This window comes from Vipera ursinii, assembly GCF_947247035.1.
Source record: "Vipera ursinii genome assembly, chromosome: Z".
NCBI lineage: Eukaryota > Metazoa > Chordata > Lepidosauria > Squamata > Viperidae > Vipera > Vipera ursinii.
This window is the reverse complement of record NC_139517.1, coordinates 113,391,201-113,415,788: the sequence shown is the minus strand read 5'-3', so window position 1 is coordinate 113,415,788 and position 24,588 is coordinate 113,391,201. Positions and strand designations below refer to the sequence as shown.

Sequence of the window (24,588 nt, the reverse complement as noted above, 5' to 3'; positions counted from 1 at the left end):
TAGTGAGTTGTCATTATGATTGGTTTTTGCCTTAATGACTATTCTTTTTGTTCCTTAATTTGAGTTGGCCAAATATTGTGACAATTTGCTAAAAAAATCAGCAAAAGGCATGACAGAAAATGAAGTGGAAGACAAACTTACAAGCTTCATTACAGTTTTCAAGTACATTGATGACAAAGATGTTTTTCAAAAGGTAAACAATTATACAGAAGATTACTGTACTTTTATTTTTCCTCTTGGAAAATACTTTTGTTATGCAAGGAAATCTGAACTTCTGCTTTTTTTAACTATAGTTCTATGCCAGAATGTTGGCAAAAAGGCTTATACATGGTTTATCAATGTCCATGGACTCCGAAGAAGCTATGATTAACAAATTAAAGGTAAATACTAGTTTATCGGTACAATAAACCCAGCTCTTCTTGGTGCTTAAATTTATTCATGTTATAAACAGTTACTAACCTGATTGCAAGTCAATTTTTAACAATATGGTGAGGTGTTTATTCAGGCTGCTATTCAATACAATTAATAGATTCTGGTTGTCTTCCACCTAGAAAATTGCCCTGAGAATTAACTAGCTGAAAATTGCATATTAAGAAAAGAACCTGCAGGTGGTGCTAAGATTATGTAAGTTAGAAAAATAGTGATTTCCTGATTTAAAGCTGTGTGCTAAAAAACATTTCAGTTAACTAGGAGATGATCTTCACAGAACTTTTATTAAATAGAGTACACAGACATCACCAGAGTCTCCTGTAAATTGGTTCTACCTAATAGAATAGATGAAAGTTTCAGAAGGAATCTAAATCTGTGAACTGGGATGATTGGCTGTGCTCTTCTTAGTGTTTATTTCTCTTCTTATAGAACAATAAAAAAGGGTTTGAGGCATGAGAAGAAAGAAGCTCGTGGTTTAATTATTCGGTGCAATAACATAGATACTCTCCAGTTGAGTACCTCTAGTTAGCTTTCATGAATACAGGTTATGACAGCCCTACCCTCAAATTACTTACGACTCAGTTCTGACAACAGTTTTGACCAACCCTGTTGTCACTTGACTGGATGTCAGACTTTTAGCAACGTACCACATTTATGGCTATTTTTGGCAAAAATGGCCCACAACAAACAATGGGCTTATGACTGTAGAGATTGCTTGACCACCACCACAAAAAGTCATGGTGGCCTGCTTTATGATTGTTACAACCTACAACTATAATGAACAGGCTCCATTATGGTCTTAAGCCAAGGGCTGGGCTCCCCGTAGTAGCTTTTCATTTTTAATTTATTCAATGTCAGTATGATATACAGCAGTGCTTTCAGATGGCCTTCTTACTTTTAAAAATAAGAGCTTTTTGTTTGTATGGTTAGATTTATTGTTATTAAAGATTAAAATAAATTGTACTTGTAGAATATTTAATGAATCACGTTTGATACCATACTATTTTTTCTAAGGTCCTCATTCTCCATAAGACAGAAGTAGCTTCTTTCAAAAACACCTGTCTTTTAACACATTTACGTTTTGGGTAAATACATCTAGCAAATACATTTGTTATGGTGCTATAGGCTATTAATCCACCTAATGCTTACATCTTTGTCAGTGTCAAGCTACAAATTTGGCATGTGTGTGTTCTTTTGTTTTACAGCAAGCCTGTGGATATGAGTTCACTAGCAAACTCCATCGAATGTATACAGACATGAGTGTTAGTGCAGATCTTAACAACAAATTCAACAACTTCATAAAAAATCAAGACACCGTCGTAGATTTGGGAATTAGTTTTCAGATATATGTTCTTCAGGTAAGGAAATGTATCTTTGTGTGTTTTCATTTGTGTGTGTCCACACTTTGTGTATAATGTTGATGGCACAAGAACAAGTGCTAGAGGTTTTCAGACATTATGGAGAGAAGGCAGCGATCGGTACACAGGATTAGAAAATGGTTTATGAAAACGCCTTAGATAGTTCCCCCCACACACACACACACCCCTTAATTCTGATGACAATAAAAAGGGGAGGAGGAAAAGCACATTTATAGAGCTAGTCTTCAAATTATGAGCATACATTGAGTGCTTGTTTGAAGTTATGATGGCACTGAAAAAAGTGACTTATGACTGGTCCTTGCACTTGTGACTGTCACAATGTCACCAAACTCATGTGATTAAAATTTGGAGGGTTGGCAACCAGCATGTGTTTTACAACAGCTTCAGTGTCCTGACGTCAGGATATATATTTTTTTGCCCAATTTACAACTTCCCAACCTGCTTCCAGTAAGGAAAGTCAGTGGGAAAAGCTGAATTCACTTAATGACCTCTGTTATAGGCAGCCTTCAACTTTTTATAGCCACTGAACAGAATAAATCATCTTAGGGCTGTTTTTTTCTCTCCTTTGTCTTCAGTTTATTTTTTTCTAAGGCATTTTGTCAGTATCTATGAATATTGATTGGTAGCTTTTGTATGGCCCCCATTTTGATTACATTACATTTTCCTAAGTTTGCTTGTAACATGCAATGCAGAGCAAACGTTCATTGAATGTAAGTCCTGAATATTTTGTAATCTTGTACAGGTAAGTCTTCAACTTAACAACAGTTCATTTAGTGACCATTCAAAGTTACAACAGCCTTGAAAAAGTGACTTATGGCCATTTTTCATATTTATGACCGTTACAACATCCCCATGGTCACATGATCAAAATTCAGACAACTGGTTCATGTTTGTGATGGTTGCAGTGTCCCACAATCATCTAATCCCCTTTTGTGACCTTCTGATAAGCAAAATCAACGGGGAAACCAGATTCACTTAACAACTCTCACTGACTTAATAACTGCAGTGGTTTATTTAACAACCGTGGCAAGAAAGAGTTGTAAAATGGGGCAAATTCACTTAACAAATGTTTCGCTTAGCAACAGAAATTTTGGACTCAGTTGTGCTTGTAAGTCAAGGACTACTTGTACCTAAATTTCTTTCTGTGGATGCTTTTTATATTTTATATAATTTCTTCATTAACATGGAACATTTTTCACAGAAGTGTTAATGCAGTAGCATCTGTACAGATGAGTCACAGGCAATTCTGCAAGAATACGATGGGATGCGCAAAAAGAAGTCTTCTCAGACACTAGCAGCCCAAAATCTCTTGTAGCATATTTGTAATGTGCCTGGAAGCATCAGCTAAAGTGCTGGTTTTCATATTGTCCATGACTGCTTTTTTCAAAATGAGAAGCTCAATTAAATGCTTTGCATTTGTGACTGTTTGAAGAATCTGGTGAGAAAAATAAAATAATAAAGTCTCTTAGCAGCTAATAGGGAAGTGGACATAATTTTCAGCCTGCAGGAACACTGTAATTGTCCCTGAACTCTTGAATTTGCCAAGAATACAGCTGGAGAGCTTGGGCCCTTTCTGCTATTTTGATTATTATCCACTAAAACTTACTTTTTCTTTTAAAGCTAATTTGTTAAGTGACTTTTTGTAGCATTTTGCTTTGTTTCCAGTATTACTGACATAGACGTGTTCATGAATTTATCAGGAACCATGGTCAACCAAGGAGATTTTCCTTTATTTAGCTTTCCATGGATTTCTGTGCTTTATAATTTCAAATAATGTTATTCACAGCTCTGCTCCTATGATTATACTTGGATCTTGGTTTGTTTTTTTTAAAAGATGACAGCTGTTTTATATGTTGGTTTTTTTTGAATGACATAATTTTGGTGTAAAAATAAAATGCTAATATGATTATTTTTCAGGCTGGGGCATGGCCTTTGACCCAGGCGCCTTCATCTACCTTTGCAATTCCTCAGGAACTGGAAAAAAGTGTACAGATGGTAGGTTAGTAGGAGATTTGTTGCAGATTTAACAATTTAGGAATGACTGAACAGAAATAAAAGTTGAACTGTACATGTAACTAAGCTTTTGGCTTGATCACAGCAACCTCTTCAGTTTCAATACCTGGACTATCATTTTACTTTTGTGGTTTTTGCTGATAATTGTCAGAGTTGGTATACATATCTGGAGAGTATCAGCATTGGGGAAGGTTCTTTACAAAGTACTTCCTAATATCTGTATGTCTTCTTTAAGATGTAGGTGATGTAAGCATATCATTGTTCTAATACAGGGGTCTTCAAATTTGGCCCTTTTATGATGCTGGCTGAGGAATTCTGGGAGTTGAAGTCCACAAGTCATAAAAGTACCAGGTTTGAAGACCCCGGTTATAACATAACAGTCCAAATCAATATCCTTACATATTCTATAGATTTCCTTGTGCTAGATGAAATGTAGAAGTCTGAATATTGTTTGGCATTACAGAATGAATCGTAAGGAAATCAGTTTTCAAATTCTATTGAGTGAAAATCCTACTAAAACTGAGGAAAATTTGCCAACAATTCATTTTGTAATGCTAAACAAGGCAGGTGTACTGACCTATGAGGTAAGGCTTAAATAGTCTTTCTGCTTAAAGATAATTTTCAAGGATTCTAAATATCTTTTGGGACCAACTGCCTTTGACAAGATTAATTTATATCTTACTATACATGTCTTTTGCTAGGTATTTTCCTAACTACCGTGATTCACATGGTATTTGTAACATTTAATAAATATATTTATTTATCAAATTTATATAGCTGACCATCTCACAAAAAGTGACTACATGGGGTACAATAATTAAATAAAGCAATAAATATATAAAAATAATCATTAAAAATGTAAAAGTCATTTTTTTAAAAAACATAAACCGCTAGGAGTAGGAGAAAGTAAATATTAACAATGGAGTCATCTTAAAATGTGATATAGACAGATCTTCAAGGACTTATGGAACCTACTACGATATCAGTAGGGAGAGGGGCGAGGAATGTTCCATAAAGCGGGTATGGTACTCTTATGGTTTGAGTATCACAATATTAAATGAGTCTTTATGCTCTTAGATTAATTATCTTGCCATTTCTTTTTAGCAAGACTTTTTTTCTTGGTTTCTGGTCATAATATGCCTTTTCTTGACTATCAGCCTTTTAGAGTTCAATTTTTCCCCCATTGCTTTCTTCAATCATTTCTTCATTTACCCAAGCTGCTGCTTAACCATTTTTGGGTTTAATCAGAGGAAAATATCTCATGTTTTGCTGCAAAGGTTTAACTATTCTAAGCAGTGAATTAATAATAATAATTTAAAGCATACAGAGAGTCTGGGTTGCTAATATGATCCACATGTTTAATATACAAATCGTTTTTGTAAATATGTCCTTATGATCATGGGATTTCAGTTCATCCAGTTATGTTCATAGCATTAATTTGGTTCTCTGACAGACTGTATTTTCTCTGTCTTTATAAGCTGTAAAGCCTGCCAACCTCTACTATTTCTATAAATTACAAGGGTGGGTACTTATAGTTTACCCTAGGCTATTGAATTCAGGGTACTGTCTTTCATCGTGTCATATTTTTTTCCTAAAGATATTAAATTCTACAGAATGTCAAATTCCACATAGGGAAACCACATACATCCTCTTTTAAGGAATATGTTTATACCTGTGTATACTAAGGTATACTAAGGGACACAGTGGCTCAGTGGGTTAGGACACTGAGCTTGTCGATCAGAAGGTTGGCAGTTTGGCGGGTTGAATCCCGAGTGCCGCGTAACAGAGTGAGCGCCTGTTACTCGTCCCAGCTTCTGCCAGCCTATCAGTTTGAAAGTACGTAAAAATGCAAGTAGAAAAATAGGGAGCACTACAGTGGGAAGGTAACAGCGTTCCGTGTGCCTATGGCATCTAATCATGCCGGCCACATGACCACGGAGACGTCCTCAGACAAGCGCTGGCTGTTTGGCTTTGAAACGGAGATGAGCACCGGCCCCTGGAGTCGGAAACGACTAGCACACATGTGCGGGGGAACCTTTACCTTTACCTTTAATAAGGTAAGGACATTGGTATGTGGGAGAGAGAAACTTTCTCCTGAAATATATATTTATCGGTATCCCATTTTTATTATTTTTAGAAATAACTCATGGCAGTGAACATATTTAATACTGTACTCTTTTCTCCTATTACTTTCTCAACATCAGCTCTATGGAGTGAGTTGGGCTGAGAGAGTGACTGGCTCAAGATGACCCATCTGGCTTTCATGGCTAAGTTGGGACTAAAACTCACAGTTTTCTGCTTTCTAGCCTGGTCTGCTAACCATTACCATTAGGGTTGTTTTTTTTTTTTTTTTTTGTAATCTTCGTTGTACAGGAATAGTTCTTGCTTTTTCCCCCTTCATGAAAGACCTTCCTTGGAAGGTGTTCTTTCACATCTATTTTACCATCTTTGTAATTTAGTTCATATATCAAGCTCTTGGCTAATATCTACTTATTAGTATTTTTTATTGTGGAGTGGTTTTTCTAACAATATTTTATGTTCTATAGTTTCTGAAAGACCCATCTGAGTTTATTGTTGCTTTGTGATTTGTCCTTACAAGGCTTCTTAACATTAAACAGTTCTTTCTCTTTTCTGCCTTTTTTCATAAACTTGTGAAAAGTTCCAAAGTATTTGAAACAGTTCTTATATTCCTTCAGCTGTTAGCTCAAGTTAATATTTTATTACCAATTTGCCAGCATCAAGAAAGAAGCCTTTGATCTTTGGCTTAAATTGATGACAATTTAAATGAAGCCCTGTATCTGTATAACTTGCCTTAGCCTTCCTTCAGATTTCTGAAAAAATGTATCCTCCTTTCTTTGTCTTAAATTTTCCTCCATTACAGTTAATCAGTCAGAGAAACATAAAACGTTTCTGTGATAAATCTGTTTCTTTGACCAAGAACTTGTCAGAATCAGTTAGCTTTTCTTTTTAGCAAGGATGCTTCTCATAATTCATTCTTTTGCTTTTTCTCTTATCTCACCCCCTCTTTTAAAAGCTTCATTTTTTCTAGAAATCTCAAGGTCAGTAAATTATTTATTTATTTATTATTGGGACTTATATGCCGCCCTATCTCCCGAAGGACTCAGGGCGGCTAACAATAAAACACAATAATACAAATGTTTAAAAAAAGATTAACAATCCCCAGTGATAAAATATTAAAAACATTTTTTTAAAAAAAAAATCCCTATCGTCAGTCCAGGTCAGCCTGATGGGAAAAGAAATGTTTTGAGGCCGCGACGAAAGGACCGGAGATCCGGGGCCATCCGGAGCTCAAGGGGAAGTTGATTCCACAGGGCCGGCGCTCCCACAGAGAAGGCCCTCCCCCTGGGGGTCGCCAGCCGACATTGTCTAGCCGACGGCACCCTGAGGAGGCCCTCCCTGTGTGAGCGCACCGGGCAATGGGAAGTCGTTCCTGGTAGCAGACGGTCCTGCAAATATCCCGGAGACGTCCTCGGACAAGCACTGGCTCTTCAGCTTTGAAGTTAGGCAGAGAAGGGTCTGTGCTTTGCCACTGAGATTAGTTTTCATTGTTAGTTTGGTACTCAATGCATAAGCTAGAACTTGTAAGTTTCGGCTGTCTTGTGTGATTCACCGCATTATTTATTCCTTGTGGGAAAAATTTGTTTGGTATTCATCATTTTTGGTACTCATCATGCCTCCCAGAGGGAATTAAGGATGAGTATAGCTGAGAAGACCAGTTGACTGGTGAGGAATAAAACTGTCCCATAACAGCAGTGCTTAAAAATCATTTCTACTCCTGATGATCAATTCTATAGGCATGTTCTTTTCTCCTTTTTGTCTTTGGTTGTTACCTGTCAGTGATTTTGCATTGGGGACTGAAAAGTTTAAAACTGCAAATCATGCATCCAAGCCACAATGAATATAGGAATGTTGTGCCATCAATTGCAAAATGCAGCTTTATTTATTTATTTATTTCCATCCTGCCTTTATTACTTGTATAAATTACTGCAAGTAACAAACATAAATAGTACTCCTTCTTTCTCCTGTTTTGCCCACAACAACAATCCTGTGAGGTAGGTTGTGCTGAGAGAGAGTGACTGGACCAAGATCATCCAGCTGGCTTTCATGCCTAAGATGGTTTCTTGTCTGGTGTCTTAACCTCTAAACCAAACTTGGAACAGATTACACCTTGTGATCGACACCTATAATATCATCAAAGAACAACATCTACCTATTCCAGGTCCCTGGGAAGGACTTTATATAGGTGAATAAAAATCTGAAATCTAGTCTAAACATCTGAGTGCCTGTGTGGCCAATCATATAATAAAGAGAGGAGGAGAATAAAATTCACAGAAGGAGAAGTTGGTCATTATCAACTTTGTGTCCATTTTTTCATAAAAGAAGCACCTGCAAAAATAATATAATTAAATGCTGAGAAAATTCTGAGAGGGACAATTTTGTGATCTGACAATCCCAAGCACATAAATGTTGCCCTAAGCCTGCAACTCCACTGGATATTCAAAAAATACAGATACTAGAATTGCAGGTCCTAATGAATAGGTGGTAGTTAGCTAGAGAATGAAAAACAGTGGACAGAAAGAGTAGAACTAGTATATTGCATCAGTTTCTGGCGTATTTATTTATGTTCCTATAACATATCATCCTCAGACTTAACATTTTAACATCCCATGGTAGCTCCTTTCTCAGCTCTTCCGACATTTGCAAAATTAGTCATTACTATAGAGGTATACCATATAATCTGGAATGAGTAATACAAACTCTTCATTTAGATATTTTCTGAATTTCCTGATGTATAGTGAGAAAATAATGTAGGGAATTATGAAACGTTTTGTGGTCCAACTAATAAAATGGTATGATTAAATCAAGAGGCAGCATGCTTTTGAAGCTATTTAACCAAAACCTAAAAATCAGAACAATACTTATAAAAGGAAGGCAAATTTATCTGAAATATATTATAGGAAATCTTGTATATGACATTTTTTTCCAGGATTCATACATACATGCTAATAGCTTGCATAGGTAGATTAATTATTCTAAAAACTTTATTCAAAGAAACATATTTTTTGTAAATGTCTCCTACAACCTAATGCAATCCTAGGAATTGCAATTCAAATACATCTGGATGATACCTGATTACAAAAAGTTGCAAAGAAGCTTAGTATGGGAATAATGGTCTAAAACCTTGAAAAGGCTGCCAGGTTCCAAAGAATTTTGCCCCAAATTTCTCTTGTCTCCATTAAATTCCTTACTAAACCAATCTGGGGTGCAAATGTGGCTGGCATAATGTCAGTGGGCATTCAAGACAGCTGTTGAAGAATTGACGGAATGTTTAGCTTTTTTTTGTGTACTTCTTTGGAGTTAGATAAAATTGCGTAATAAGCAAATTCTTAATTGATTTCCTTGCACATTTTGCAAATGGAAAGCCAGCTTGATCCTCAGTGTTTGCTTTCAGATTCATTAGATTAGAGGTAATTGGCTAATATTATTTGAATTTAGCTAGAACTTGCTTTTTATTTTTAGTTCATTTCAGGGGGAAAAGAGCTATGAAATAGAAAATTTATTCTTTCTTCTTTTAAATCTCATGACAGCAGCAGGAGAAGACACACACCCCATATTAAGTTCTGAGGCTTGGGAAATAAAATTTAAATTAGTTAAATTAAATGATATTGTACTAACTTCCAGTCTGGTTATTAATTTCATAAAACATCAATTAAGGTGTGTGCACTTGATTTATGGGATTAAATAAGTACCCACATAATACACACTTAATATTTCATAGAAAGTCATTCATGTGAGGTTTATCTTTTTGCAATCAGTGTAGCAAGAGATTCAAAATACTTTTTAGAGTTATTTAAGAATCTCTAGAAAGCCTCTTGCATTTTTCTTTCATCAAAGGACAAATTGTTCTAAGTACTGTTTAAAGTTTCTCAGAAAACAGCTTGCCTTGTTAAAATAAACAGCTAAAGGAATGGAGGTACTATTGTTCCTGTTCTGAGTGTTTTTGTTAAGAAAATAGACTACTGTGCAGTGTGGCTTATTGTTGAGAATTGATTTGCAACTTTTGAAGCACAATTTTAGGACGGGGCTCCTAAACTTCTTTTAAATCATCCAAGAAGAAATTGCTAGCTAGAACATTTTTCAGGTCTTTTTTCATTTTTCACATTATGTCTTTAGGAGTTTGAGATGCCCAATGAATAAAAAAGTAAGGTGTCCCATTTCTCCTATCTATGATGATGATGTGGACTTCTTAAAAGTAGTTCCCAATATCTCTACAGTCTCCATTTTCAAATGGGATTGATAGTGATTTGGGGCACATTGTTGCTATGTTATATAAAAATGTACAAATTCATTTAAAAGTAGCTCTGAGTATAAAAAAATGTATTGCTCAATGGGACCTTGGAGGTCTTCTAGTCCAACCCCCTGCTCAAGCAGGAGATCCTATACCATTTCAGACAAGTGGCTGTCCCAGTCTTTTTTAAAAAACTTCCAGTGATGAAGCACCCACGACTTCTGAAGTTGCATAATAAATCTATAGTACCAAATTGTAATGTTAAGTGGGGATTTAATTTAATTTAATTTAATTTATTAATATTTCTATACTGCCCTTCTCCCGAAGGACTCAGGGCGGTGAACAGGGCAAGAATAAAAACACAGAATTACAAAAGTTAAAAAATGATTAAATACATGCCCACTAAAAAACAATTAATACATAGTAAAACCCCAATAAAATACAGTAAAAACCCCACCAATCCCCCATCAGGCCAGGCCGGCTTGTTCGAACAAGTATGTTTTTAGATCGCGGCGAAAGCGAAGATCGGGCGCCATCCGGAGCTCAACCGGTAACTGATTCCATAGTTCCGGGGCACCCACAGAGAAGGATCTCCCCCTGGGGGCCACCAATCGACATTCTCTGACCGGTGGCACCCTGAGGAGGCCCTCTTTGTGGGAGCGCACAGGGCGGAGGGAAGTTGATGCCGGCAGCAGGTGTTCCCTAAGGTACTCCGGACCCATGCCATGTAGGGCTTTAAATACCATTACTAGTACCTTGAATCTGATGATCACCAACTGCACAATTAGTGTGTAAAAGATACATCAGCCCACAGGAAATTTTCCATAGGAAACTTTTCAGAAAGGAAAGCTTCTGTTAATGTAGCTTTACAATAAAGATAGTGCTAATATTTCTAGTTGTGCTTGACTGGACTACCGTATCTTGCTGGGCACAAATAAATTGGATTTGGATTTTCAGGTTGGGGAGAAAGAGTTAGAATTTTAAGATGTCTTGGGTAGCTTTGAATAAATCAGTGTGTTTCTCATCTCTATGAAGGTGAATGAATGTAAACTGAGAAGCACTAAGAAATCATTGTTGTTTCTGTGACACTTCATTGTCCAGGGTTCCGCATTCAGAAGTAGAATTTTTTACAATATATAGATAATATAATTCAGTTATTCCACTTTTACCTTGTTTTTAATTAATCTTTGTTGTGTTTCAGATAAGGTCATTATTTTTAATGTTTTTAAAAATATTTTTTTCTGCTTTTACATATTATTTTTAAAACCCTTGAAATATTTGACCAAAATGATTGTTTTGTTTTTCAGTTTGAATTATTTTACAGTCAACATTTCAGTGGAAGGAAACTTACCTGGTTACATTATCTTTGCACAGGTAAAATAAATTTACATGATCCTTAGCTTTTGAAAGAATAATTATTTTGTTTAGTTGAAATGTATATTGCACATCTTTTGAAGTTTTGATGATGATAAGCCTTAAATTTAAATTATTTTCCCTATTTTAGCTAATCTGGTTATCTTAATATATCTCAGTTGGATATTTTTATTACAGTTCTTGTGGTTGTTATCTGAAAAATCAGTTGTTTTAAATTTTATACTTTACATTCTTGACTGTTTTTTTTTTCAGGAGAAAAACTAACCAAGCATTGTAACTTAAATTTTAAAAAATGCTTCTGTATTCCCTATACCAGGGGTAGGCAACCTTGGCTTTTTAATGAATCAGGAATTCTGGGAGTTGAAGTCCATGAGTCATAAAAGAGCCGAGGTTGCCTACCTCTGCCCTATACTTTTCAAAGTATAGGTAATCCTCAACTTATAGCAGTTCATTTAATAACCGTTCACAGTTACAACTGCACTGAAAAAGGTGACATGGCTATTTTTCATGCTTGAGACCATTGCAGCATCCCACAATCATTTGATCAAAATTCAGGTGTTTGGCAACTGACTCATGTTTATGATGGTTGCAGTGTCCTGGGTTCATATGATCACCGTTTGTAACCATCTGACAAGCAAAGTCAATTGAGAAGCCATATTTGCTTAACAACCATGTTATTAACATAACAACTGCAGTGATTCACTTAACAACTTTGTCAAAAAAGGTCACAAAATGGGGCAGAATTCTCTTTAACAACTGTCTCGCTTAGCAACATAAATTTTGGGCTCAGTTCATAAATCAAAAGCTACCTGTAGCATCCTTTTTAAAAATCTAATTTCTCTTCAGGACAGTCTTGCAAATTCAGTTCTGGTTTTGCTGTACCCTTGGATCAAATATGGCTTTCTTCCTGCCGCCAAGTTGGAGGAATGAAGGGAGGCTTTATTAATAATTTTTGAGGTTTAATTCAATTAATTCATTATCTTTATACTTTATAATTAACTTGCAGGCGAGGTCAAAATGAATTATTTGTGCAAACCCTATGTAGCCATGGTTACCACTTACCAAATGGCAGTGCTGCTGGCCTTTAACAATAGTGAAACCGTCAGTTACAAAGAGCTCCAGGATAGCACACAAATGAATGAGAAGGAACTGACCAAAACTATCAAATCATTACTTGATGTCAAAATGATCAACCATGACTCAGATAAGGTAAGTTACAAAAAAAGACACATGGCGGGGTGGGGGCATTTTTCTATTATATGTTTTGAAAAAATAGAAATAGTAGATGATACAAATAAGAAAAACAGGTACAGATACAGAAATACAGATTAGTAACAAAACTGAACTATTATGAAGCAAATATATTCTAATGTATCTTTAGAAGCTTATAGCATTCTCAGAATGTGGTTAAAAAGTCACTGTAGAGAGGATAAAGTGAAAATGTATTTATAACTGCTGTAAAGAGCATCAGAAATTATTTCTTTTTTCTGTTGTCTTTTTTATTTCTTACACTACTTTTCTTTCTTTTTCTTTAAATTTATATTATTTTTTCCTCTGTGAAAAACCTCTCTGATGAAAATTAGTTTTAAAAAAGAAGCTTATAATATTGTAATATACTTCATAGTCATTTTAGGATCAAAAATGTGCAAGTGCCCCCTATTGAGCTTCCTGTTAAAAACACTTGTTATTCGGTTCAGTTCAAAAAATACTATAGGTAGTAAGTAAAACATTAATGTAAAGCAGACGTTTCAAACTGCCGGTCCGCAGGCTGGATGCGTCAGGGTGAAACCACACCCACCCCATTGCTGGCAATGGAAAAAAGTTGTGATACATCGCAACACATCACATGACATTGCGAATTTGACACCCCTGATGTAAAGCATACATTATACATAAAATTAAGATATGAAGTTTAAAATTTTGGAGGTAGCATGATTCTGTGGATAAGGCTGTAGTCCAAGAATGGTTTAAAGTTAAAATTATATTCTGTATTGAATTTACTTTTTAAATACAAAGGTTTCCAAGACATTGAAACAGTTTAGTTAGCCATTTTAGCAAAAACAGTTGTTTTCTAGAAATGTCTTTGTGTATAAGATATTTTTTGATAGAGCTGAATTGTTGCTTCCTGTCACTGTTGCCTCCTGCAACAGTGTATATAGAAATACATTCAGTAGATTTGAAATAGTTGTTTGTACATAACTGCTTAAAAAGTGTTAGCATTTCCCATTCTTCATTTCTATAAACCACCCAAATGCTTCTTGAACAGTCCTGATGTACTTGGCAAAGGACTTGAAATTCATAGAGCTTTGAAAATTTATTTTAAATATGACTTGCTCTTCAGAAAAGGAAGAGAAAGGGAGGGGCGACTCCTAAGAATCCCATTGGTGACAATTTAGAATTGTGGTTCTCTGTGTATTAACTTGTGGACATTTTAAAAGACTTCAGAAGTCACCAGAGATACATATATTTTAAGCATTTGCTTGCGTGCTCTACTGTAGCCCAGAGAGTACCCAAGATCTCAGTGAAACCATGTGATACCATGTAAATTACTATGGTTGCGCGGGAAAGGCACGCCTTCCAGCCACCATAACGCATGCCAGGCCCACGGCCGTTCGCGACGGCGAACAACGAGGACCAGTCGCCGATAACACCCACTGGCGTACTGACAAACGTCCCATCCCTAGGATGGTGGGGAATGGCAGAAGGTGCACAGACAGAGGGCCGTATCGTCACCGGGAGTGTCATCTCCGCTCTGTACAAGCGGTGAGACGCTCCGACCCTCTGTTCTCCCCCGGAGGACCCGGGAGCAAAGGTGCGCACCCTCCCATGCTAAGGCTGGTCTACCTGAATGCAAGGTCCGTAGCTAACAAAGCTCACCTCATTCGTGACCTAGTGGAGAGTGAGCATGCGGACCTGGCCTGCATCACGGAAACCTGGCTGGGCCCAGAGGGGGGTGTTCCTCTGGTTGACCTCTGCACGCCAGGTTTCCAGGTACTGCACCAGCCTCGGGCTCATGGGAGGGGCGGGGGAGTGGCAGTTATCATCAGGGAATCCCTTAGCCCGCGAGAGACCACCGTCCCTCAGATGGTCGGGTGTGAGTCTCTCCTACTGAGATACGGCCCAGGGGCGCAGTTGGGCCTGCTGCTGGCGTACCTACCACCTAATCGTGCAGCGGCGGCCCTACCCGAGCTACTCGATGTCCTCTCAGGGTTGGTGGTTGAATTCCCAAGACTCATGGTCTTGGGCGACTTTAATCTACCGTCCCTGGGAGGATCGTCCGAACTGGCTCGGGAGTTCATGGCTTCCATGGCGGCCATGGACCTGTTGAAAATAATTTCTGGGCCGACTCATGAGAGAGGCCACAACCCAGACTTGGTGTTCTTGTCTGGACGGTGGCGTGATGGTATCGGTGGGGGTGCCACAACTGTTACGCCCCTGTCATGGACCGATCACCACCTCCTGCGGCTAGACTTCCCCCTTGCCACCCCCCACCGTGGGTGCACGGTGCCAGTCAGATGGTACCGCCCTAGGCGCCTAATGGACCCTGATAAGTTCCAGGCAGCGCTTAGGGACACGCATGCACCCCCTGCTCACAGCTCGGCGGATGCCTTAGTGGAAGCCTGGGAAAAGGCAGCCACGGAGGCTCTGGACCGAGTTGTACCCTTGCGGCCTCTGACCCGGCGCAGATCCCAGCGAGCCCCATGGTTCACCGAGGAGCTCCGGGAGATGAAGCGTCGGAGACGGGGCCTAGAGAGCCGTTGGAGATCCAGTCGATCCGAATCCGACCGATTGCGACTAAGAATCCTCACCAGGTCTTATCTCGCTGCGATAAGGGTGGCAAAATCCAACTACTTTTCCACCCTCATCGCGTCCGCAGATAATCGCCCGGCTGCCTTGTTCAGGGTGACTCGCTCCCTACTAAACCAAGAGGTGAGGGAGGAACCCTTGCAGGGTCGAGCCGAGGAATTTGGTCAATATCTGCTGGATAAAATTGCTCGGATTCGAACTGGCCTGGACTCCAACTGGGCTGAGATGGAAGAACAAGACATGGACAGTCTTGTCGACGTCATCTGGGAAGAATTTGATCCTGTAACTCCTAAGGAAGTGGACAGGATTATGAGAAGGTTGAGCTCCTCCACATGCTTACTGGACCCGTGCCCTTCCTGGCTGGCCTATGCAGCTCGAGAGGGGACACGAGGCTGGTTCCTAGTGGTCATCTCGGCTTCTCTGAGTGAGGGTCACTTCCCCACCGCCTTGAAGGAGGCGGTGGTGAGACCTCTTCTCAAGAAGCCCACCTTGGACCCATCCTCTTTGAATAACTTTCGTCCAGTCTCCAATCTTCGCTTCCTTGCGAAGGTTGTTGAGAGCGTGGTGGCGCACCAACTTCCTCAGATCCTGGATGAAGCGGTTTATCTAGACCCGTACCAATCGGGTTTCAGGCCGGGCTACAGCACGGAGACGGCATTGGTCGCTCTGATGAATGATCTCTGGAGAGCCCGGGACAGGGGCCATTCCTCTGTCCTAGTCTTATTAGACCTCTCGGCGGCTTTCGATACCATTGACCATGGTATCTTGCTGCGACGCCTCAGGGGACTGGGAGTGGGAGGCACGGTTCTGCGTTGGTTCTCCTCCTTTCTCCAGGGTCGCTCGCAGTCGGTGCTGACAGGGGGACAGAGGTCGACCCCGAGGCCTCTCGCTTGCGGAGTCCCTCAGGGGTCGGTCCTCTCGCCTCTCCTGTTCAACATCTACATGAAACCGCTGGGTGAGATCATTCGCAGTTTTGGAGTAGGGTACCATCAGTACGCTGATGACACCCAGCTTTTTATCTCAACTCCAAACAATATCAGTGATGCCCTAGACGTGATGTCCCGCTGCCTGAAAGCGGTCCGGGAATGGATGGGGAGAAACAGGCTTCAACTGAACCCGGACAAGACTGAATGGCTGTACGTACCGGCAAGCCAGGATATTCAGAACGTCCCACTGCTTAACATTGGGGACAAGTTACTTCCACCTGTTGATAGGGCCCGCAACCTGGGTGTCCTCCTAGACTCGCAGCTCTCCCTGGAAGACCACATAGGAGCTGTGACCAAGGGGGCCTTCTCCCGGGTTCGACTAGTTCGCCAACTACGGCCTTATCTGGACCTGGATTCCTTACGTACAGTCACCCATGCCCTTGTGACCTCTCGCCTAGACTATTGTAACGCTCTCTACATGGGGCTGCCCTTGAGATCCACTCGGAAGCTTCAACTGGTGCAAAGTGCGGCGGCACGGACACTCTTGGGAGCCTCCCGATACTCCCATATCACACCTTTCCTCCGTGCGCTGCACTGGCTTCCGGTTGCCTTCCGTGTGAAGTTCAAGGTGCTAACAATGACATACAAAGCCCTACATGGCATGGGTCCGGACTACCTACGGGAGCACCTTCTGCCAATGTCAGCACCCCACCGTCCTGTGCGCTCCCACAGGGAGGGCCTCCTCAGGGTGCCACCGCTCAAGGAATGTCGGCTGGTGGCCCCCAGGGGGAGGGCATTCTCAGTAGGTGCGCCAGCCCTCTGGAACAGCTTACCAACCGAAATCCGGATGGCCCCTGACCTCCGTACCTTCCATCGCGACTTAAAAACTTTCCTGTTCCAGCAGTCCGGCCTGGCATGATAGCGTTAATTGGGGTCCCAGTTTGTTTTCATTAGTGTTTCTTATTATTTTATTGTTCAACCTGTATACATTCCTTCCTCTGTACACCGCCCCGAGTCCCTCGGGAGAAGGGCGGTTTATAAAAACTAATAAATAAATAAATAAATAAATAAATAAATAAATTAGCTGAGAAAGGAAAATTATCATTGTGTCATTAGGTCATTCATAAATGTTTAGTGTTGGCTTAACATGCTGCATGTATCCTGTCCCATGGCATGTAAGTTAGCATGGCATATCATATGAGTTCATCTAGTTGCAGGTTACTCTACATATTGTGCCCGTGTGATGAGAAAGGACATTGAAACAGTGAAACACCTATTACTGCCTTGTGAATTGTACAGATACATTAAGTCATTCTACGTTGTATCCCAAATTCCCTGAGAGGTCATATAAATTTTTACAGGACACTTCTCCTTCAGGATTTAAAACCATTCATTATAAGTGTCATAGCTCAATTTTGTATTCTACAATGAAAGCAAAATATAATAGATCAAAGAAATATACTGCTCAAAAAAATAAAGGGAACACAAGATAAGACATCCTACTATTAAATACAGTACATTGTGTTGTTTAAGTGTTCCCTTTATTTTTTTGAGCAGTATATTTACCTTTTGTTTTAAAATACTGCTTGGTTTGGTATATCTTAACGATTAATTATAGAGAATATGTGGTTTTTATCTTTGTTTTATACCTATTAATGTTTTAGATCTATCTCCTGGGTAAAAATTGTATTAATATAGCGTTTGAGGAGTTAATGTTATGTTCTGTTATTTACTTTGCTATTGTTAGTTTGTTATTGTATTTATTTGTTTCACTCGGTTTTTGGTTTGTTCTTTTAAATTTTTCTGATTGTTGACTGAATACATATTATTGATTGATACTCTACAAATTATGGTGCAAATGCCACCGTAGAGCCAATGGTAGTATTGAAATGTATCTTTTGTCACTATTATTTAAATCTACCCTTAATGTTATTTCTAGCTGGTTAAACTGAAAGTAAGTTGCCTCCAAAGTGATGCTGTTTTGTTAAGGGCCTCTTAACTACAAAATATTCTCCTTTGTTGCCAAAAGATATTTTCTAAAAAGATCACATTTAGTACATGTTAATCTTACTAACGTGAATGTTTCTATGTTTCTTTTATTGAAAGAATTATATTGGGGTTGGTTTGAAAACATATGTACTACTTCCACTGTCTTAGGCATCCAAGATGCTCTGTAGAGAATTGGAGTAGTTCAAACTTGCCAAATTGAATAAGTAGCAATATGTTTATATTTCATCAGTGGAGATGTAATCCATATGCAAGCACAGATTTTCAAAGCAAGATGCTTTTCCTTAAACTGACAAGTTGTTGATACGTTTGGCATCATTTATATGTGTGTGAAAAGAGGAAAAACACTCTTTTTTCTTGCAGGAGGATATAGAGGCAGAGTCCACTTTTTCATTAAATATGAATTTTAGCAGTAAACGAACAAAATTTAAAATCACTACTTCAATGCAAAAAGACACCCCCCAGGCAAGTATTGCTAATGTTAATAACAACGTATAAGCTGTATTTCATGAGGGACCTAACACTGAATAACATCTCTTTTAAGTCAAGCTCACTTCTGGACATTTCTGTACAGCTTTCTTGGCATTCTTTTCTTCCAAAATAATTCATGGGCTTCCAAGGCTTGTCTACAAAGTCCTTCCTTATCCCAGTACTAACCAGTTCTGACATTGATTAGCAGCTGAGCCCAGACAACTGACTTAGGGTTGCCAGGTATTGAAACATAAAAGTGAAACTTGGAAACAGTTGCAGACTTGGTGAGATTAGCAGTCTGGGAGCATACTTTTTTGACATTCCCTTTCTAGGGTTGCATTGTCTCAACTATGGGTTGGATCCCCAGTTAAAAATATGGAGAGGAAGCCCATTGAAATCATGACTAACAAAGTCCATTACTTTTAGCAGGTCTTCTTTAAAACTACATCAAACATTTACTAATAATATCAGAAATAAATAGTCAAAAAGCAGCTTGTTTAACACTTCTACCTAACTAGCTTTTCTAATTTTTTTAAATGTTATATTCCTGAAGGTTTGGGGCCATTGAAGGCAAATTCAGGATTATTATTTTTTTTAGTAATTCAGCAATTAAGTACAATTAAATAAATAAATTCCTTCAAAATGAGAAGGAAAATATACTTTAGAGGGGAGAATCAGAAATATTTCTAAATGTGTATCTTTTCAAAATTAACAGCCATAAAAAACAACATAAAAATAGCATATTCTGTTTCTGATTTATTGCTGCTTGGTTCTTTTTCATTTCATCTGGTGAAAACTACCTATTCTCTACTCTTTGACATAACTTGGAATCTTTTTTGGAAATGCAACCCCTATGCATTTTTAGTGCAAGGTAAGATCCATTTACCACTTCCAGACTCCACAGGGAGCTAGAATTGTTTATTGCTTATAAGTAAGCAACATGGTGGTTTCTGCTGCCTGTGGATTTTGCTAGTAAATTTAGATAGCTTTATCTGTTTATTTTATATTTATTTCATTCTTTACAATTCTAGCCTATATGATCAGTACCCATATGTTCAGTGGTATTTATCTCCCAATAAGGTTATGACATTAGTTCTTCATTTATTTTCTTTACTATCTGTTGTTGTTCAGAACATCTCTGATTTGCTTCAACACGCACTAAATTCTATTTATCGTTTCCCTTTAACTTACAAGGGATATGTAGGTTTCCCCACAAGACACTTATTTTTATTTTATTTATTTGTTTACTAATAATTTGGGTATATTTTAAACTAGTAACACTATTAAGTTTAAGTTTAAGTTTATTTGATTTCTATACCGCCCTTCTCCCGAGGGACTCAGGGCGGTTCACAGGGCATATATAAATAGCAGTACAAAAATTAAAAAGAAATTAAACCAATGCCCAATTAAAATACAACAACAATAAAATAGTAAAAAAAACCATTAAAAAACCCATATTCCCCCATCAGGCCAGACCAGCTAGTTCAAATAAGTGGGTCTTCAGCCCGCGGCGGAAGGAGCGAAGGTCCGATGCCATCCGGAGCTCAACCGGCAGTTGGTTCCATAATGCCGGAGCACCCACAGATTAAGGCCCTCCCCCTGGGGGCCACCAGTCAACATTCCCTGACCGGAGGCACCCTGAGGAGGCCCTCTCTGTGGGCACGCACAGGGCGGAGGGAAGTTGACGCCGGCAGCAGGTGGTCCTCGAGGTATCCCGGACCCATGCCATGTAAGGACTTAAAGATCATAACCAAAACCTTGAACCTCACCCGGAAGACAACTGGTAACCAATGCCGCTCGCGGAGCAAAGGTGTAACATGGGAGTACCGGGAAACTCCCAAGACAACTCTCGCGGCCGCATTCTGTACCAGTTGGAGCCTCCGAGTGGTCTTCAAGGGAAGCCCCATGTAGAGAGCATTGCAGTAGTCCAGGCGAGAGGTCACGAGCGCATGAGTGACCGTACACAGGGCATCCCGGTCCAGATAGGGCCGCAACTGGCACACCAGGCGAATCTGGGCGAAAGCCCCCCTAGTCATGGCCACTATATGATCTTCCAGAGTAAGTCGTGAATCTAGGAGGACTCCCAAGTTGCGAGCCCTATCCACGGGGGGTAAGGACTCAAGATAATTAAAGATCATTATGATCATTAATACATTGATGTAATATTAATTACATTGTCAATGTTATTACATTAATAAATATAACAATTCACACCAGATGTTTCTAATACAGTATTACCAATAATTATCTAAAATTAATTTTATTAGCCAGTACACTATTTTGGAAATGACAGCCAAAATGGCATTACCACTATATATATTATACGTTTATCTTCAAATAATTTTTTTTTGTTCAAAGAATGTTTTTTGCTGAAAATACTTTCTGAATTTTATCTTTTACATTAATTTTTTAAAAACTATTTCAAATTGTGCTACTTGCATAATAAAATGCCTTTCTAGGAAGACATTATTAGCTGAAGTTGGCCGGGAATTTCTTCTTCATAGGATCACTTGAGATCTCATTGGTTCTATAAGCTAGCAGTCCTGCTTACTTCAACATGTTAATAATGACTGCAGCTTCAAAAGTACAAAATAAACTTGAAATGTTTATTTCAGCCATATGTTTTAGGAAATATCTAGAACAGCTAAGAATTAATGTGTCTTGAACTTCAATTTCACAACAAGTATCACATTGTACTTATTACTCCACTGATCTGATAAGAGTCTTTGGCAAAGCAATGCTAAATGTACTTATTAACGCAGTAAGCTTTTCTAAGATGATTGAAATTACTTTTTGTTTTTAAGGTGTTTGACCATGTTTTTTCAAAAGTATTTGTTTTTCAATGTACATGGAATTATTTTTTATTTTGTTCCTTAACTTTAGCAGTTCATTGCACTATACTTCAAATTCTGAAAAAGTATTCCTGTTGGTTTCATTTCAGATTTTATCTGATAATCAGATTTAAAGAACAGTAAAATAAATGTTGTCCTAAAATTATCAATTCTTTTTTTTATCTTCAATGATAGTTCCATAATATTCAATTTTTTATTGTGTCTGGAATCTTTCTGGTTCTGATTAAAAGATGAGTTGAACTGAATTTGGCTACTGGTTCATTTAGCTAAGCATTTTCTTTTCCATCCTCCCCTGATAATCCAAGGAAACCCAGAAAGTAAACACAAAATAGTAATTCTCTGTTGTAGTTGTATCTAGCAGCTTGGTATTCAGTGGCATATTTCCTTTTAGCTTAAGATTTATACACAGCTGCTGCAAAAGTACTCAAAGACTCTATGGTGACTTCATTTATCACAAGAGAGGAAAGAAGAATTCTTAGTGCTCTATCTCCACATAGAACATTATTTGGATTTCTACCATAGGATTTAGGAATATTCAGTGAATCCAGAATTTGTAAGAGCATAGGCATAGTTTGTTTGAATCTCTATACTGTAATAATAGGTAAGAGATTTACTTAAGGTCTGCATCTTATTGCCTGGATTTGAATAACATTGAAAGCTAAAGCGCAATATAACTGGTATGTTGTCCCAATGAAATTACTTCAGAAAAGTTGCTTTACAGGATCAAACCAAGTATGGCCTACTTAGATCTATTTTTAGCTATCAACCTCTTCATTTAAATCAGGGTTTTTCAAACTTGGCAACTTTAAGATGTGTCAGTTTCCCCATGTTGACTGGAGAATTCTGGGAATTAAAGTCCACAGATCTTAAAGTTGCCAACATTGCAAAACACTGGTTTAAACTCTGGAAAAGAAGCTAAAGCAAAGGATAACCATGGTTCCTCATTCATGTTTCATTTAGTTTCTAAACTAAACCAAAGGATTAGCTTCTTCCATACTGTATATCTTATTAAGAAAAAAATAGTTTTCATCCGGATCACAAAAGACTATACAATTTGAATAAGGATGGCTCTGCAGGTGATCACAGCTAATAACCCACTGAATTATACTGTCTTGTATTGCAGGAAATGGAACAAACAAGGAGTGCTGTAGATGAAGATAGAAAAATGTACCTTCAAGCTGCAATCGTCCGCATCATGAAAGCTCGAAAGTTGTTGCGACACAATGCTCTCATTCAGGAGGTAAGATTATGTGCCGCTTGGCGAGTAGAAATCTTGTTAAGTGGGGTGGTTAGCTGGGCCAATTGAAATAAGGTGGTTGTCCTGTGCCACATGAAGTAAGTGTGACATGTTACATGTTGTATTCGTCGACTTATGAATGTAATGGAATCTGTGGATTTTCTGTCGTAAGTCACAATGGCCATTAGTCAAGGCACCCATGCGACCAAGCCCAATTTTACAACTATTTTCTGGTGGTCATTAAGCAAACACCATAGTTGTTAAGTGAATCAATGTATCATCAGTGGTTTTGATGGAAACCAGCTGAAAAAACCAGAAAGCAGCAAAAAAAGTCATAAAGGTCAAACAATTACTAAGCACCTGAAATGCAATCATTTGACCACCATCAGAGAGAGTATGTATAACTTTTTTGGGGAAGGAGGTCCTCATAATTTCATAACGGTTACTAAGCAATGTCATTAAGCAAGGACTATCTATAGTGGGTTACAGAAACATACCTTATGATATATAATGTCATACTTAGTATTCTTTAACCTCCATCAACTGACCAGCTTAAAATATGTTGTCTTGCATCAAAAAGATTGTTGATGACTCTTGAATATAAATGGTTTTGTTTATACGCAATTCTGAGCCTGTTCATGGTGACACATGGCATATTAGTATCCAAGCGTGAATCGAGTGATAGTATTTTTCCTTTTCACAAAAGTGCTTTTCCAAAAGTTATGATCCTAGACATTGTTGCCTCTGCATGAATTAGGAACTTTGCCCCAAGCTCTTCACTTGCTCCAGAAATATACAAACTGGCCTGCAATTTTGGGAAAATGAATCTCTGTTAAAATCTGTCTGTCTATCTATCTATCTATCTATCTATCTATCTATCTATCTATCTATCTATCTATCTATCTATCTATCTTTTGTTTGTGTGTGTGTATGTGTGTGTGAGTGAGTGAGTGAGTGAGTGAGTGTGTTTGTGTGTACTTGGCTTGGTTTTGAAATCCCCCTCCCCCCATCTCGTTTAATTAGGCAGCATTTACATCAGGTTTTCTTTCTTCTCTCCTTTGCACAGGTAATTAGCCAATCAAGAGCTAGGTTTAACCCAAGTATCAGCATGATTAAGAAGTGTATTGAAGTTCTGATAGACAAACAGTACATTGAACGGAGCCAGGCCTCGGCAGACGAGTACAGCTATGTAGCATGAGTTTAATATTCTGCAGATATGGCTGTAAGGAGGTTGTTTCTGTCTCTGCTTGGTGTGTTCTGTGGGGAAAAAAGCAGGTCTGTAGTGCCTCCATAACTGGTCACTTGGCAGCCCCTGTTTTTTCTGCTGTTTACAACATCACCAGTGCCACGTCATGAGCATCAGTGAAGAAAAAAGCCTATAGTTATCCCGAGCTCATGTCATTATGACATTTCTTAAAACTTTATTAAAAGAGAATGAGTGAAGTCTTGCTGAAATGTGGAAATTTTGGTTGGATACCATTTTTCCCCTTCCACCTGTCCATCCTCCCACGTTTGCAGTTGATGTTTTTTTAATGTATCTTAAAACACAAACTTAAAACAGACTAAATATTGTAATATGGCAGATAACATAATAATTGTATCTACACTGAAATGTAAAAAAGACAAACATAGTACTACTGCTTATCAAATAAATAAAAAATGGAATATGTGGTGCAACTTGTTTTAATTTATAAATTGAACTATTGTTTTCACTGTTAAGCATCTTTGTAGCTCATTCCTGTTTGATCAGCAGGATTTAGCTTATATTTAGGGATGCCCTTGC

At 38.4% G+C, this 24,588-nt stretch overlaps 1 protein-coding gene across 1 annotated transcript in view; it reads left to right on the top strand.

The window, feature by feature from the left end:
* Positions 1-24,476, top strand: part of CUL2 (cullin 2) — a 54,060-nt gene extending 29,584 nt beyond the window's left edge. The window contains exons 13-21 of the mRNA XM_083379428.1: positions 65-193; positions 294-380; positions 1,635-1,787; positions 3,726-3,803; positions 11,439-11,505; positions 12,512-12,714; positions 18,609-18,710; positions 22,692-22,808; positions 23,872-24,476. Of these exons, the coding sequence (XP_083235554.1) occupies positions 65-193; positions 294-380; positions 1,635-1,787; positions 3,726-3,803; positions 11,439-11,505; positions 12,512-12,714; positions 18,609-18,710; positions 22,692-22,808; positions 23,872-24,003 (1,068 nt within the window). The 3' untranslated portion in view covers positions 24,004-24,476. The remainder of the gene's footprint in view (positions 1-64; positions 194-293; positions 381-1,634; positions 1,788-3,725; positions 3,804-11,438; positions 11,506-12,511; positions 12,715-18,608; positions 18,711-22,691; positions 22,809-23,871) is intronic.
* The last annotated feature ends 112 nt before the right edge of the window (positions 24,477-24,588 follow it).